Source organism: Falco punctatus (assembly GCF_963210335.1).
Source record: "Falco punctatus genome assembly, chromosome: Z".
Classification (NCBI taxonomy): domain Eukaryota; kingdom Metazoa; phylum Chordata; class Aves; order Falconiformes; family Falconidae; genus Falco; species Falco punctatus.
The window spans coordinates 31259072-31275841 of record NC_137586.1 but is presented as its reverse complement, the minus strand read 5'-3'; the positions used below and the strand labels follow the sequence as shown (position 1 = coordinate 31275841).

Here is a 16770-nt window from a genome sequence, read left to right as displayed (position 1 = left end):
CTTCTTGATTTATTCAGATCAAGGTGAAGGCAGCCATTCGCAGTCTCAACCAATGACTTCTACAGGCTTCAAGTCTGCACCTCTTTCAAGTTAAAACTTTTTAACAATAAGTTCAGACTTCAAAGCTTATTTCTTCCTTTATCAATGGATGAGATACAGAAAAAACCTATTAATTTAGATATGACATTTTCTTCTTGGATGCAATTCTAAATCCCACTAAAGAAACATTTGCTCACTGACTTCTAGTTGGAGATGAAGTCAGAGCAGTAAGGTTTCTCTCTCCTGCAGTTCTCAGGAGTCTTCTAATTAAGTAAATAGAAGTTTATGGTGTCTTCTGGCTGATATTCAGGATTAACTGATGCTTTGGTAACAAAAAAAAAAAAAAAAAGTATGCCAAAATATAAAGCTGCACTGACATTCTTAGAAGCATGGAAACACTCAGTTCATCTCTGTGCTGATCAGATGAGTGCTCAAGTAACTCATGTATGATGGTATGGGCTTCTATAGCACACGGTAATAAATTTAGCCCCAGCAGAGCCAAGGAGAACAAATGACTAACTGTGATTTTTAAGAATACCTGTAATGAAGAACTGGTTATTATCTGAACCTTCCATAATCAACAACAAAAGTCTAAAAAGAGAAATACATGCAATAGCCAAGTATGTTAAGGAAGCTATTTTTACATGATTTAACAGTTAAATGATTAGGAATAGAGATCCAGTTAACAGCGTTTAAAGAAGAGAATCATGCCATAATTTCCATCAATATAAATTATACAAACATTTGATCACACTTCATCACTGGAAATCCTCATCATCTAGTTGTCAGTGTAGAAACCATTTTGCATGATGGAGCCCAGCTTTCCTGGAGATGCCTGCTCATGGGATGCAGCAAATGAACTCCTTGTTTTGCTTTGCTCATATGCATAGGTTTTGCTCTACCTGTTAAACTGTCTTTACTGCAACCTGATACAAGGATTGTTTACTTTAAAGAAAACAGGAAAGAACCTGAAAAACAGAGGATGTTAATCAGCCCTTACAGTTACCATGACATGGCCTTGGGAGAAGGAATAGACACCAGAAATAGATGAAGCTAAGAAATAACCAAATAAACTCAAGGAGAACCAAATGGTTCACGAAACCAAACAGAAAATTACTTGGAACGACATGTGAACTACCCTGATTAGTATATTAAAAGATCCACCCTCAAGCAGAGAGAGACCCCTGCTAACCAAGCCAAGCCACCTCCCCACAGAATGTGCCCAGTAAAAAGAAAGAACGCTGTACCTTTAAATGGAGACGCTCGTGAGAACCAGCGAGAACCAACTGTGACTAAATCTAATTGTAAACAACTGTTCAAAGTGTGTAAAATGTTTTAGCATGCATTAGGAGGTGCTCTAGCTTTATGGATCGACCACCCAGCACCCATCTCTGCGCAAACATGCAGTAAACAAGTACCTCAGCTCTCTGTGTGGATCTGCTCTTGCACACCAGGTGAAGAACTCAGATTTGGGACAAATCCATGAGCTTCCCCACTTTTACCATCCTGATTCTCTCCCCCATCGCACCGGAGGGGAGTGAGCAAGCAGCTGTGCGGGGCTTAGCTGCTGACTGAGGTTAAACCACAGCAGCCATGCATGAGGTGTGTTCTGCATCTAAGGGTTTGTGGTTGTTGGGTTTTTTAATATAAAAAGGAACAGTTTTCAAGAGCTTCCAGATTAATTAAAATAGTACAATTGCTAGATTATTTTAACTAGATTGCACAAATATACATGCCACAAAATATAGCCTTAAAGCTGGCTGCAATTTCTTTCAGGTTATATTATGTTTTTCCAGCTTCTTAATACTGAAGTCATGCATACAGAACAGTATGAAGTATTCTGTTTTCACATATATTTCAGCTTTTCCTTGAGTTTGTTTAGGTGCTTTGAATAAGAAAGACAATGGTACCATGGACTGATAGGTTGCATTAGTAGCTTGACAGTAAAAATTTAAAAAGAAGCTGATTTCAGTAATCTTCTGCAATCATATAAAAAACTTGCTAACAGGGCTACCAAACCTACTGCCAGGTAAGTTCAAAGTATACTTCATGAATGTTTTGGTCATTCTGGAATGCAGCCTGATCATATCTGCCCTGAAGACTCCAGAAGACTCTCTCTTGTCAAGCTACACAGCTACTTGCTACCAGCCTCAACAAAGAATAGCTATCACTTCCTTCCCAAGACTTCTTCAAACTGTTTCTCCAAAACGTAAAACTTAACTGCTCCAGTTGAAGATTTCTCACACCCAGAATCTGCCTGAAGCATATGGGGTTTGGACAGCTTCAGCTGAAAATGTTTACAATTTTCCAAATAGAATAAAGCTGAGAAAAGATTGTGTTAAGAAACTTTTTTTTTTTTTTTTATGACTAGGTTTAGCACTCCCATTTTTCGGGAAAGACACCACAAATAATCCTTTTTTATCCTTTTCTATTTCCAGAGGAAAATCACCCAGGCTGGAAATATTTAAGGCGGTATTAAACACAGTTTACAAACCTAAAGCTTAAAAGCTTGAACTTCACACAAGATTCTATCCACTACTCACGTGCCAGTCCAAGTCAGCAAAAGTTAGAGGTGTCATTGAGGAAAGGCTATAGGTAAATCAAGGCGTATCCTATTGCCAGATTTGTAACTCCGTGTTTCACTGAGGCTGCTATATCACAAGGATGCACTCATGAAAAACTAAAGCTCCTCCACTCCTCCTACATGTACTGTCTCAGTAAATCCACAGAAATTAAACTCACGGGCATTACAAACTAAACAGTCAACCTGCACAACTACGTAACACAATGCATACTACCATACATTTTTGTGCATAAAAGCAGAAGTGTGTTTCTTCCAGTGAAGTAAGCCTGACTTCCAACTTTCACATCAAGTAAATAAATGGCTTCAGTACTTTCACATCTACCTGCTGACTTGAGTCTCCCATGAAACAGGTTTGGAGTGTCTCCCTCACCAACAAGATTAATGACTTCAAAAGCAATTCCAGTCACTGCCTTTTTACATATACTGGCAAGAAACACTTGGACTCCAACATCCTTCTTCCCTGACTCTGGTAAGCACTATGGTAAAGCCACTTGAGATAATGGTTTCTTCAGCAACAGCCATTTACAAGTTTCCACTGAGTTCAAATTCCAGCAGGGTGGGAGAGGATGATGGAAGAAGCCGACACAAGATTATATTGGTTTCTATATTCTATAAACCATACATCTTGCTGAAATACAACAGTGCGCAAGTTTTGTTCTATGTGAAACATAACTTGGTATTAATATCCCTACAGTCTTCTGGACAACCTTAAGTTCTCTGGCAAGTTTTCAAACTTAAACTTCAACATATGTCTTACACCTTCTCCTCTAGTCCAATTACAGAGGTGTTTAAGGCTTTTGAAAAATTTGAGTATCCTTGGGACGTTGAGACCAGCACACTGGTGACCCTGATCCTATTGCTGGGAATGCTGAATGTGGTTCAAACCTTGCTGTGAATTAAGCAAGTAACTGCAGCTATTCCAGCATCCACAACAAGCACTACAGCTACTCAAACCCATTCATGGGATTGCTTTTGCTCGAGGACCTGTGTGCACTTTGTGGGTAATGAGTGAGGATGGGGAAATTGGATGTGTGCCTCAAGGGGATTTGGTTTTGGATGAAAACAGCCAATGTATGATGTTAATGGCTAGACACTATCGTATACTGACACTTCTATATGTCCACCACTGCACCGGGCACCTTGCAGTGCCAGTCTCTGCCATTCCTGATTCAGAGATCTGAACCTGACTCTCTCCTGATTGCCACGTCAATGAAAAATTAACTTGAACTTTTAACAAAACTGGATCAGCACAACTGTAACTGATGGCTTCAAGATACAACAACCCAACAGCTCGCACCACCTTTCCTGCCCTGAAAAACTGTTATAACACATGTAGCCCAGTATCATGGACTAAATGAACTCAACAGATTTTTTAGAGGGAGAGTCCATAGACTAAAGGAATGATATCTGTGTGTTTATATTAAAAGACAGGAAAGGTGACAACGTATTGGAAAGCATAGCATGACATAAATTGTATGGAATGACAGCTGGATACTATCCTGGTTTCGGTTAGGATAGTTGATCTTCTTAGTAGCTGGTGTGGTGCTGTGTTTTGGATTTGGTGTGAGAATAATGTTGACAGCAACAACTAAAAACATCAGTATGTTAAGTAATGTTTATACTAAGTCAAGGACTTTTCAGTTTTTCAGGCCCTGCAAGCACAAAGCCTGGAGGGGCACAAGAAACCGTGAGGGGACACAGCCAGGACAGTTGACCCAAACTAGCCAAAAGGATATTATTCCATGCCATAAAACACCATGCTCAGCATTCAAACTGGTGGGAGTTGGCTGGAGGGGACCAATCACTGCTTGAGGACTGGCTGGGCATCAGCCAGCAGGTGATGAGCAATTGTACTGTGCATCACTTGGGTTTTTTCCCTTCCCTTTGGATTTTTACTTCTCCTTTTCATCATCATTTTGTTTTATTTTTATATATATTATATAAAATAAATATAATATATATTATATATTATTAAATTGGTTTTATCTCAGCCCTTGAGTTTTACCCTTTTTCCCCCAATTCTCCTCCCCATCCCATTGCAGGGGGGACAGGGCAGGGAGCAAGTGAGCAGCTGCCTAGTACTTAGCTGCCAGCTTGGGTTAAACTACAACAACTGCTCATTTTTTTCCAACACTGTTACTGAAAGCTAGAAATCTCACAATGACTATAGCTTGGTCCTACAGAAAATCTGCTTTAGTAGGTCAAGATGCCAAGAACTTGTTTACTATGTCTCCTTCACTTTCACGAATGAAACTGAGAATTTCTTTTCTCATCAAGAAATGCTATGTAGTCCAATTAGGACAGGGAGAGAGTATGCTGTCAGAAGACAGACTGTCCTGTGTTGCTTTTCTGTATTTTAGAAGAACTCCACACGATGCATTTGAATTTACAAGTTTACTCATAGTTAATACTTAACAACACAAACCATTAGATGAGAATAGTCTATGGTGGAGAAGGTTAAGATACAATTTATTCCAACATAAGGAAATACTTGTGTCCCTTCAAGAAACTCCTTCCAGCCAATGATCAAACTTTTTCAACAACGAAAGCAAGAGACATCACTGCAGGTTTCTATGTTCAGTTAGACCTCTCTGCAGACTCGGCTATTGCACAGTAAAGAACTATGCATACAATACTATTTCCTTTCCTCAGAAAGTTCTACTTTGATCTACAGAATGACTTGACTTCTTTGTCTGCAGAAGTGTGGATCCCCAGACTCCAGGATGTCCTCACAGACCAGATGAAGATAGAGTAATACTGTCTTGCTCACTCTTCAGTGCCACATGTGCCTGGCTGCAAAAGCTGAAAACCGGAAACCAGTCTGTTTAACCAAGTAGTGCTCTTTCTGGTTTTACAAGGAAATAAAAAAAAAAAAACAAAAAAACAGTAATACAAAGTACTACATTAATCACAGCACTAGGTTTTCATCAGTAGTTTCAGGTAATTTTAACCCTTTAGGAACAGGAGCGTGAAGTAGTGCCCACTTAAGGTCCTGCATTTCCACCTGAATATCAGACAACAGAAAATTACAGTTTACCACATCTACTACATGAACTGGACACAGACATCCCTAAAGAACTGCTAAGTAACATCTCTAGCTCAAAATGGTAGTTGAAGCTGTTCTCGATGGCAAGCTAAGAACATTAAGTTATTGAAATTGCTGAAATTCAGCCCATAAGCAGTGACTCGCTGAGGTTTCTGTATCCCTACAACCTCATATGCCTCCCATTTCTAGGAGGTTATTTACCCAGTCTTCTGGCAACCACCACGTACTAGGTTCCAGTATTTCTAGAAGTTCAGAGAAACTACAGCAAGCAGTACTCTCCAGCAAGATCACAGTTCTACCAGCAGACTGTAGAGATTTAACCATACTGAGTGCTAACCAGATAAAATAGGAAAAGAGTTTGGAGTAGATTTTTTTACCAACACAAGCAGGAATCTTCCGTTTTTCCATGTTTCCATCACACTATGCTGCTTTCTATTGGCATCCCATTTAATTGAAATGCCCTTTTGTAATCTTTTTTTATCATAGCCCTGAGAGAGTTGAAGTTGTTTACAGTTTCCTTTGCTCATGTCTCTCAACATCCAGTTGTACTTGTGCAAGACCAATCCTGCTGACCTTTTTTCTACTTACTAGCACTAAGGGACCAGAAAGGCAATCCATAACCATCAAGGAAACTTCAGAATTAATTATGATAATTGCAAGAAAATAGACATAAATGGCAACTGAAGCTGTAAAAAAGAACTCCCTAACTCTTCACTGAACACAATCTCAACTACATCCTGAACTGGATAAACCAAGTACTAAGTTCACAAATGCTGCTCATGTAGGCAACTTCATCTATAGTATTTCACTATTCTGCTTTCTCAAGCAAGACATCTGTTAACTAAAATGTCAAGCTAATTGGTCTGGCCACTGACAGACTGCATAGAAAAGCACAACTCATTACAGGCACGGTCTTCCCTGCTTCTTGGGTAAACCTTGTGTCCCACACTGCACTGAAACAGGTGGTGTGCTGGCACAGCAGCACAAAGCTAAAGAGGTTACACAACCTCAAGACCAATGTTCCTTGATTTGGTCCTTTCAGCAAAACATGAGGTTGTTCGTAATGGTCTTGATGGACTCCTCCTAACAAATGCTCACTCTCACGCATCTATAAAACACAAAAATCTACTAATTTGCTATTGGGTTCACAACCTAGGCTTAGCATCTAGCCACTAATGCTTACCTCCTAGCCATAGTTAAATTTCTATTTTTTACTTTTTTTTTCCACCCTTGTTTGTAAAGACACACACTTGGGTCTCTCTTGAGGCAGAAATCTCACTGCCTTGCGTTGCTCCGTTTAGGCGAACACTGCAACACACATCTGTGGTAAGAAGGTGCACCTTAAGAGACACTCTCCCTGAAACACACCACACATCCAGCATCTTTCTTGTCAGGTCACAGCTGTGCCTCTCAACGACTCAAGCGCCTCATTTACGTAAGGCAGCTTGAAAGGTTACACCCCTCAGCAACAAAAATACGACCCGAGGCAATACACTCGGAGCAGAACATACTTGGCACCGGAGGGAGGGTATCAGCTCGCAGCGGGCTTTCAGCCAGCCACCCCGGTGACGACGATGCCCGGTCGGGGTGAAGCGCCCCTCCACACGGCCAGCAGCCGCCCCCAGCCCGCCCGCCCCCCGCGCACAAGTTGTGCCCGCGCAAACTAACCCCACGCCGCCGACCCCCGGCCCGGCCGCCACGGGCTCGACCCCGGCCCCCCTGCGGCGAGGCGGTGGGAGAGGACCACAGCCGGCGGGACCCGAAAACCGTTACTCCGCCGCGCCGGGGGCACGGGCGCGACGCACCGAGCCCGCAGCGGGCACCGCCGGCGCATCGCACCGCACCGCCCCTCCCCGCCACGTGTGGGCCCGGCGGCGGCGCTCCGCCGTGGAAACCGCCCGCGGGGCAGCCGCGCCACACGCTTCCCGCCCGCCCCGCCGAGGCGGTGGCAGGGCGGGCGGAGGGGAACGGACGCTCCGCTCCCGCGGTCGGGGCGGGGAAAGGCGAGCGGAGGGGCTTGCCCGCAGCCCCCCGGCCGCCTGTCACTTAGGTACGATAAAGGCAGGGGCCGGGGGAGGAGCCTCCCGCGGTTCAGGTGGGAAAACAAACACACAAAGGGGCCTCGCCGGCACCCGCTCGCCCTCGGGGAAAAAGGCGGGCAGGAGGGCGCGGGGAAAGCCAGCGCGGGGTCCCAGAGCCTCCGGACGCCCGGGCTCCCCCCCCTGCCCCCTAACTTCCCTCTAGGCCCGACGGGACGGGAGTAAACAAAAGCCGGAGCCAGAGGACGACACATGGGTGGAGACGGGGACATCCGCGCCGGCCCGCAACAAAGGGCCGAGGCCGGGAGGGGACGCGTGGAGCAGGGGGGAAGCCCCCAACCGCCCGCACCCCCGCCGCCCGGCTAAGGGCGTTCCCGCCTCACCTGCTTGCCCCGGTAGAAGAGGCGCTGGCGGTCGGGGCTCACGCGGAAGGTCTCCTGGATCTTCTCCCGCAGGCACTCGATCTTGGTAAGGCGGCTCAGGTCGTCGATGGTCTGGGTCTCGGTGCCGTCTATAGTGCGGACCTGGATCCACATGGTGCGCTCCCTGCCACTCGCTCGGCCGGCCGCGGGGAAGGGAGGGAAGCCTGGGGCACGGGTGGCAAAGGGCTCCGCTCCCCGGGAGCGCCTCTGCGGCGTGCGAGGGAGAAGAAGAGGGGGCCGGGCGCTTCCCCCGCTCTTTGTCTGGCTCGGTGGGGCAGGATTTTCAAATGCCGCGGAACAGACACGAGCCTCCCCGCCCGCCGGGCCGCCGTCCTCGCTCGGAGGGGTGCGGAGGGGGAAGGAGACCCGAGCCGATCCCCGCCGCTTCCCGATGGCCCGCGCTGCACGCCCCCCGAGGCGGCACAAGGCGAGGCGGAGTCTGGCGGGAACCGCCGCAGCCCGGTCTAACGGGCGCCGCCGGGAGCCATCTCCCGACTCCGGGGAGTGTTTACCAGGCGCCGCCGCTCTCACATGGAGGTCACGGCGCCAACGCTGATCTCGCGAGAGCCCCCGGCCTCGGCCGTAAAGAGACAACAACACCGGGGCGGAGAGAGCGCGGCGAGCGGCCGGCACCACGCCCCCTCCCCCGCGCTCGCGCCGGCCGCCCTCTCGCCGCATTCGGCACGGCGCGCGGCCCCGCCCACGCGCCCACGAGCCCCGCCCTGGGCCCCGCCCCCCGCGCGCTGCCCGCACGCCGCGCGGTCGCGGGCCGGCGGCGGGCGCCAGGTCTGCGGCGGGGGGAGGGGCTGGCGCGCGCGGGGGGAGCGGGAGCTGGCGTCGCCATGGCTGCGGCGGGGGCGCGGTGCGGCCGGCCGCCTCTCGGGGCGGGAGCCTGCTGCAGGCCTGCGGCCTAACGCGGCCCGCGAGCTGCCGGCGGAACGGTGCCCGCTCCCTGACACCCGCGCCCCGGCGCTTCCACGGGCGTCAAACGTCCGCGCGGCCCGGTGTAGCTCTGCCGGAAAAGCTGGGAGTGGGCCGGGCTGCGCCCCTCCCGTTAGAAATGAAAACACGGGGCAGACTACGAAAGGCGAGCCTCGTTTGTGCTTCGAATCTGGTACGGGCTTGACTTTCTGTATTTCTGTAAATCGGGTAATTCTGCAAATTAACGTTAGAAAAATCTGGATTCACCATGCTTTTGTGGGCAAGCCCTGGCAGGCAGCCGGGCCCCACTCGGCCACTGTCACTCCCTCGCAGCCAGGTGGGAGTCAGGAGGGCAAAAGTGAGAAAACGCTGGTCAAGATAAAAGACGGTTCAATAAGTAAAGCAAAACCTGTGCACACAAGCAAAGCAAAATAAGGAACCAATGCGGTAGTTCACTTCAGCAGGCAGATGTTCAGCCATTTCTAGGAAACCGGAGCTTTGTCGCATCTAAAGATTATGCTTCTAAAGGTTACGTAGGAAGACAAAGTGTCGTAACCCCTAACGTCCCACCCTTCCTCCTTCCCCCAGGTTTTATTGCTGAGCATGCTATGGTATGATTTGGGGTCAGCTGTCCCAGCTGGGTCCCTTCCTAGCTTCTTGCATGCCCCCAGCCTGCTCGCTGGTGGGGCAGTGTCAAAAAACAAAACGTCCTTGATCAGCACCATAGCAACTGCTCTGAAGAAAATTCACTCCATCCCAGCCAAAACCAGTACACATGAATACTGGTAAAATGCTGTAGAAATGTGTCTGATATAGGGCTTGCTAGAAACAAGGAGATACAATAATGGATGGCTTTGGGAGGAATTCTGAGCAGCTTTATTGTCTAAGACTTTGGCAGCTGGATTAAAACACAGATTACAAGATCCAGATGACACCTGTTTTAGCCTTTTTGTACCAGGTTTTGTAAATACCACTGGCAGGGTGTTGCGTCAGGGGAAGAAACAGATCACAACCAACGGTTACTAGAACTCTGTTTATTAATTAGACTTACTATTAACTGGAGATAACTATTTCCATTGTACATGCAGGTGCTGCCTCACACAGTGCACACACTTGTGGTCACCCAACTGAAGCAGCAGTGGAGAGGGCAACCCCAGTAGCTCACTCAGGAGCCGGGCCTCGTACCCACACTCCAGGGGTTTGCAGCCAGCTGTGCACAGTCACACACAGGGTCCCTTCTTTCAGCAGGTGTGCTTATATACGCTGCTCCGTGGTCTTTGTCCACCTGCAGCAGCTGCTGCCTTCTTGCATGTGGTGTGGGTTACATGACCCATCATGGGTGCAGTGTGTGCTGGAGACAGGTTCAGCAGCTCCTTGGTACCCCCGTCTTACCAGTTTTTGATCCAAGACCACTGTGAGTTCTTGGGAGGCTTTCAGATGCTGTCTCCCAGCATGTATTTTTCCCCTTTTCATCCTGATGTTGTCTGGTAACTATTTTTCCAACCACACACAGAGGCACCTATAAAGCCCATTTGCACAAACACGGCTTTTAAGACACAGTACGGTAGCAAAGTTTCCTGTATTTTCCTTTCAGGGCTGAGAAATCACACTGCAGTTTTGAGTGAGTTACTTAAGGCTTAATTTTGGGATATTGAGCATGTGCAAAGGCAGCTGAACAATTCAAAATTTCTTAATTATTCTGTTAATCTGTTCCTTTTCTCTTCATCCTTGCAAATCTATCTCTGCTTTTGTGGTAGCACACGGCTTTCTTTACTGCCGCTGTTACAGCATTTCACCAAATGGCCATTTGCACAAATTCAGAGTTTAGTTTTCATTTTGTCAGTAGTAACAGTCTCAAACGCAAAGACTCTACTACACATGACCTTTTGTGATCTGTTGGCCACAGCCTTCTTGGCTTCACTGAAACATTCAGTGATTATTTAACACAGAGGTGTACAGTAAGCATGTGGTTTAATTGTCCTATCTGAAAAAAAGGATAAATGAAGCTGTCTTCAGCTTTACCTTTGTTACACTCCACCTCTACAGTAAAAGGAGCATAGTCTCACTATAAGCCCATTTCCAGAATACAGCCTTTCTGTTGAAGCAAGCAGTAGAATGTGTCTTGCAACGGGGAAGAAAGATCTGAAATAATTCTGACATGGGGTATGTTTTACCACCTTAGGGAGAATAGCATCAGTTTGTGCTAGGGAGAATTTATAGGATAGACTTCCTAGAAGAGAAGACATTCTTTGATACGAGGAAAGAAAATAAAAAAGCATCACATTGTTACACCACTATACCTGTTAATATTTTGTCTAGCTGGGATTGTAAAGGAGATCAGGTTGCTGGCACATAAGTGACTGGTTAGAAGGAGCAGTTAGCTGTGGAGTAATTATAGGTGGTTTGTTTCATAACATGCAGTATGTGCTGGAAACTATAATATAAAGCGAAAAAATTGTATAAAAATTCTCAACAAGGACTCTGAAAGCAAGTGTGAAAGTGGACAGTTATTGCAGAGGTTAGAGAAAAAGAAAGCTTGATATTTAGAAAGCAATAACATCCTCTTTGGGATATGGTTATGCTGATGAGGAAGTTAGGTATTGGTAAAGGAGAAACTGAGTAGCATAGTACACATGATGGACTGGGGTGATGGTAGCAGAAGAATTACTAGAATTGTCAAAAAAAAGTGGAATCATTCACCTGGTGTGCAAGAGCCAGTTGACATACAGAGTCAAGGTATTTCTTTATTACAGATTTGCGCAAAGCTGGGGGCTAGGTGGTATTCCACAAAGCAAGCCCAAAACTGAGAAGAACATTTATACAGTCTAGTTATACATACATGTTTTCAAACCTCTACCTAAAAGATACTATTTATTGGTAATTAGTTTTTCACTGTAGCTTTCTATGGGTCTGTATATCTCACACTTCAGTTTAAAGTTACAGTGTATTTTTAATTCACTACACATCCGAGGGAGGTGGGGGGGTGGGTCTTGTAGTCCTGAATTGAGTCAGTGGTCACAGTCTCCCCCGGCCACCTTTGCCTTTCCCCTAGTTACAGTTTCATTCTGCCAACTTCTTGTCCTTGTTGCAGCCGGCTGGCTGTTGGCACCTCCTGGGGCAGAATGTTCCCTGTACCAGGCTTGTAGTTCTCCTTCCAGGGCACAGCCATCAATACAGAGCTACAGAGATGTGACTAACCTAACTTCACTAGAAGAAGAGATTAATTTCATGTTGACAACAGTAAGATAATGGGGATAAAATGCATAGCTAGACATCAGAATGAACAGGACAGAGAGGAAAGGAGTCAAGAATGTGAAAGTAAAACATGGGACTGGTGAGGAAAGTGCAAAGATGTAATTGGAAACAAAACCAGAAAACAGTGACAAAAAAGTATAAATGCATAGAAAAGGAAAAATTGAAATGAGATTTTAGGAAATAAGACAATGCTAGTTTTCTTAGAGGAAAACTATAAAACAAGAATGAGAAATTAAGTGAAAACTAAGTAAATTGAGAATGACATAACAGTAAGCATGAGTTTGTTTTGAATTTAAGGAATTTTTTAGTGATTAAATGTTCAAAAGCAAGCCATGATGTAAATTGGTTGGCATTTTTTTTGTGAGATAAACTAGTTAACAGTTTAAAATTATGAGATGAAATATGGGGGCTATTAGAATGGAGCCTTTGCATGTGTAGACATTTTCATAATTTTCCATGGGTAGTTTGCTTTAGCATGTAAATAAAGATAATTACTTGCTTGAGATTATATTGGTTCTGGTACTTGAAATTCTGTCTGAAATCTTAAAAATTTTACGTTTGTCAGTAGGAGACCTCTTGATGGAATGGCCTTGATGTGGATAAAGTCATGGGGATGGGCAGAAGAAGCCAGAGATGAGCTTGACAAAGAGACAAATGCATATGACACGTGGGGGGGGGGGGGGCATGAAAGAATGGAAGCGTAATACAGAGCAAAGGAAGCAGAAAGAAGCCCCCAGAAGAGGGAAACATATGCCACTGAGATTTCAGGATGACCTATGCAAGAGGAGCAGGAAGCCAGGAAGGAGAAGACAGAAAATCTTTTTACAGATTTATTTTTCTTGTGAGCTTTAGACCTGGAGCCTTTTAAAAACTTGTAGGCAATGTAATAAACTGTGTGAATGTTTCATTACTGTTTTGCTGAGATGTGCTGATGTGCCTTCCAGGGAAGAGGAAGAGAAGAAGGAAATGGGAACTTAGTAGAACTCCCGTGAAGTTAATGTGACTTCATTCCAGCACAAACATGTTGGGAGAGCAAACCAGGCTGGCTGACTTAATTAATTTTATTTAAACTTGATAAAGAGAGCAAAAGCAAATGCAGTATAGTTGTTGCTGATAACGTAGCAAGCATATGTAAGAATGGTAACCTATATGTAGAGATGACTGTTCTTTTCATCGTGTAAGGGGAGTTTTGAAATACAGGAAAGTTGTGACACTAAGTTCATAACATAACTTTAATTGATTATGATAGGAATAGAGAAAGATTTGATATGTATGATAAAACCAGTTTTCTATAGCAAGGCAGATAAATAATAAATCATTTAATAACTGCTTAAGAAATTTAAATGCCAGGTAACACTACTAATGCTTAGTTGGTTAAGTGGGATTTTTTAGGAATGAAGGGTAATCTCAAAACTCATTATGTAAGCACAGAAGTTAGAAAATGAAGAGCAGACCTGGTCAAAAATACCCACATTTTGTTATGTAGAAGGAGAGAGGCATGTCTAGTTTATGTCCTGTTCTCTGTTCTTTCTCTGGCTCAGAAGTGGAAGTCCCTTTAAGTTTGAGCCTCTATTATTTTAGAGAAGATATGAAAGGATGACATATACAGGGCCATTTAATACTTTCCACAGTACCATTATCTTTTATGTGGGTATTTCCTCTTTAAAAACCAGAGTGGTGTAGACACGGTCTTATCCTAGAGTAGTATCCAGTCTTCAAAACTTGGGCTAATTAGGAGGAAAAGCACCAACGCCTTGGCTTTTTTTAGAAGTCTATGTGTTTTCTCTCCATGGTTTTAGATTTGTGAGATTCTTTTCTTACATTTCTTGATATTTTCTTATTTTTTTCTCAGTGTGACAGAATACTTTCCAAAGGTATAATAATTTTCAAAGGAAATATCAGAAACCTTTTCTGAAGCTGTAGAATTTATTGTGGTAGGCCTGGTGTTAGGATAGATAGGTTGCCCATTATAGATGTGTTTCCAAATAATGTCACTCTGTTGTTGGTGAGAATTAAAGCTATATGAACTTTTAGCTGGCAATCTTATGAGATAGCTCAGGCTAGCAAAATAAATTGGTAAGTATGATAGCAATTGACAACATCTTGATGTGACTAAAACTTGAACTTTACTGTAAGCTACTGTTCAATTGCATAATTTATAAAGAACATCAATTTTCTTTATGATCCAATCTTTCTATTTCCATCTGAACCTGTGTGATTCACATAATTGATTCTTATTGCTCTAATGTATTTTTTGCTTCAGGTGAGCATCCTGTGTCACCAGCAGTGTACATGCTACTGTTGTTGGCATTGCACAAGTAGAAGAGACACTGTTTTGATCTCATAACTGAATCTGGAGCGTTAGCAACTGGAAGCAGCTCATGAAAAGTTCTTAAAAGTATAGTGAATCAAGTCTTCCGTTGGTTTTACTTGAAATTTTCCAGGGAAACATAAATTAGGCTATTGAGATAGACATTTCCATTAATTTCAAAGGAAAAATTCTATTGCATCTGGGCCAAAATTTGTAGAAAAGCTTATTTAAAATCAGTAGGGCATTTATAAAGCACTCTTGACTTATAATTTGATAAAATTACTCCTTGAAAACCAGTGGAGCATTCATATGGAATTTTCAGAAATGGCAAATCTATAGTTCATCTACTTTCATTTCAGTAAGTTTAGGTTCATGAAGTAGAACTTTACAGCTAGGTTTATTATATATGGGATAAGTAGAATAGCAGGAGTTTCAGCTTCAGCTTCCCAATTGTTTTCAAAGATCATTCCAAATCTTTAGGTTAAAGAACTACATCCTGCAAAATTAAATGCAACTGAGCACTCTAAAACCTTTTATGGTCTCCTGCGTGTTTCTGAAATCTCTAGGTATGCCATTCAACTCTTGTATAGTCAAAAAAATAACCCTCGTCTCACCTTCCACACTCTGTAATGAACTGCATTTTAGTTAGTGAGCTGGCTGAAATGTGAAAATGTATCTCTGATTTGGGAGTATGTGAAAAATAATTGCAGTGAGAATTTTTACTCAAAAATAATAAACCTACAAACCCAGAGTAATAGTGGAAACATCAAAGTAAATGTAATTATCTGGGTGTTGTGATATCCAGTGCTAATGTTATTTTTTAATAAGGTCTAAGAATTTGTTTGGTGTAAGCCATTGTAGACTTCTTGCATGATTACTGTTTTATCCATGTAACAAGGGACCCCTTGCATTCTTCTCCACTCACAGTAATGCAGAGAAAACTGTACTTCACCAGTTTTGCAGGTAACTTTTAAAGAAATTGGTAAGTAACCTTTTCAGTGGTTATATTAACCAAAAAGGATGCGTGGAAGCCTTTGTCACTCACATCCCTCAAGAGAAGTTTTCAAAATTTGGGAAGGCAATTTTTTACCACATAAATCATATTTTTTCTACTAGAGCTATTTTTCCATACATGCAAAAGGACCCAAATTGAGACCCCATTTTGTCACAGCACTCTCCAAACTAGCCGGAAGCAACAAGTTCTTTTACCATCTCATACCAGCACACCCTTCATGCCAGTCCCTCTGCTGCCTTCACCTAGTCTCTCCTCATCCAGGGTGTGTGCACACACACTCTCTCTCTCCTCTCTGTGCTTCTTCCTCCTCTCTCTTCCTCAGCTGCTCTCTCTTCATTGGCTGCCCAACCTCTTAACAGAACCAGCCACACCTGTACCTTGTCTACATCAGCCAACTCACCGCCCCTGAAGCCAACCCACAGCTGTAAATTATCAATATTAATTAACCCAGCTTCATTCCTCTACACCATTTGTACAAACCTCATATGAAACTTTATCTAACATACTGTTTAGCATTGTCAGGACAGCTTAGTTTAACTAGGAGTAAGTACATAAAACTGCTTCTAGGATAATCTACAGAATAGAGAACCTGTCTTAGAAGACTAGGAGGGTTGACTTGCTCAAAGCTAAACACAACAGATGAACAAAATGAGAATAACTATGTGACCTCAGGTGCAGTGTTCAACAAGAACAAACTGAAGCTTCAGAAAATTTTGACTCATTTCGAGGTTGGCAGCTAAAACTTGGTTTCCAATGAGCAGAAGTTGAGGGCTAAAGGGAGGTAGTTATTTTTAGATCATCATACAGCAGTAGTATTCTATATGGTTTTTTAACATCTGTAGCTTGCCAAGACATGTGAGATAAGTTTATATGGAAGTCAGCTTCCAGCCTGATCTAGCATTTCACCCACAGCTGACCCAGCCTTTAGTTGCATTCAACATACACAGAGTGACACAATCAACATATCAGGTAGTAACTATAAGCTATTAAAACAAGACTGAAAAAATAGAGTGAACGTTGAATGCTATAGTGACATTACAATGTTCAGTAAAATAGTTCTTGGACGTGGGTGGAGTTTTATGAGTAAGGGATGTAATATGGTTTCCCAAGAGAATGAAGTTGTGACTGGGGACAGAAT

At 43.9% G+C, this 16770-nt stretch overlaps 1 protein-coding gene across 3 annotated transcripts in view; it reads right to left on the bottom strand.

Moving 5' to 3' along the window:
• UHRF2 (ubiquitin like with PHD and ring finger domains 2) overlaps nucleotides 1-16540 on the bottom strand; it is a 103445-nt gene extending 86905 nt beyond the window's left edge. The window contains exon 1 of one of the 3 annotated variants that reach the window (XM_080372296.1): nucleotides 8092-16540. In XM_080372296.1, coding sequence (XP_080228422.1) covers nucleotides 8092-8808 — 717 coding nt within the window. In that variant the 5' untranslated portion in view covers nucleotides 8809-16540. The remainder of the gene's footprint in view (nucleotides 1-8091) is intronic. The other 2 variants (XM_080372295.1, XM_080372297.1) reach the window with 2 other exon arrangements.
• Between the last annotated feature and the right edge of the window lie 230 nt (nucleotides 16541-16770).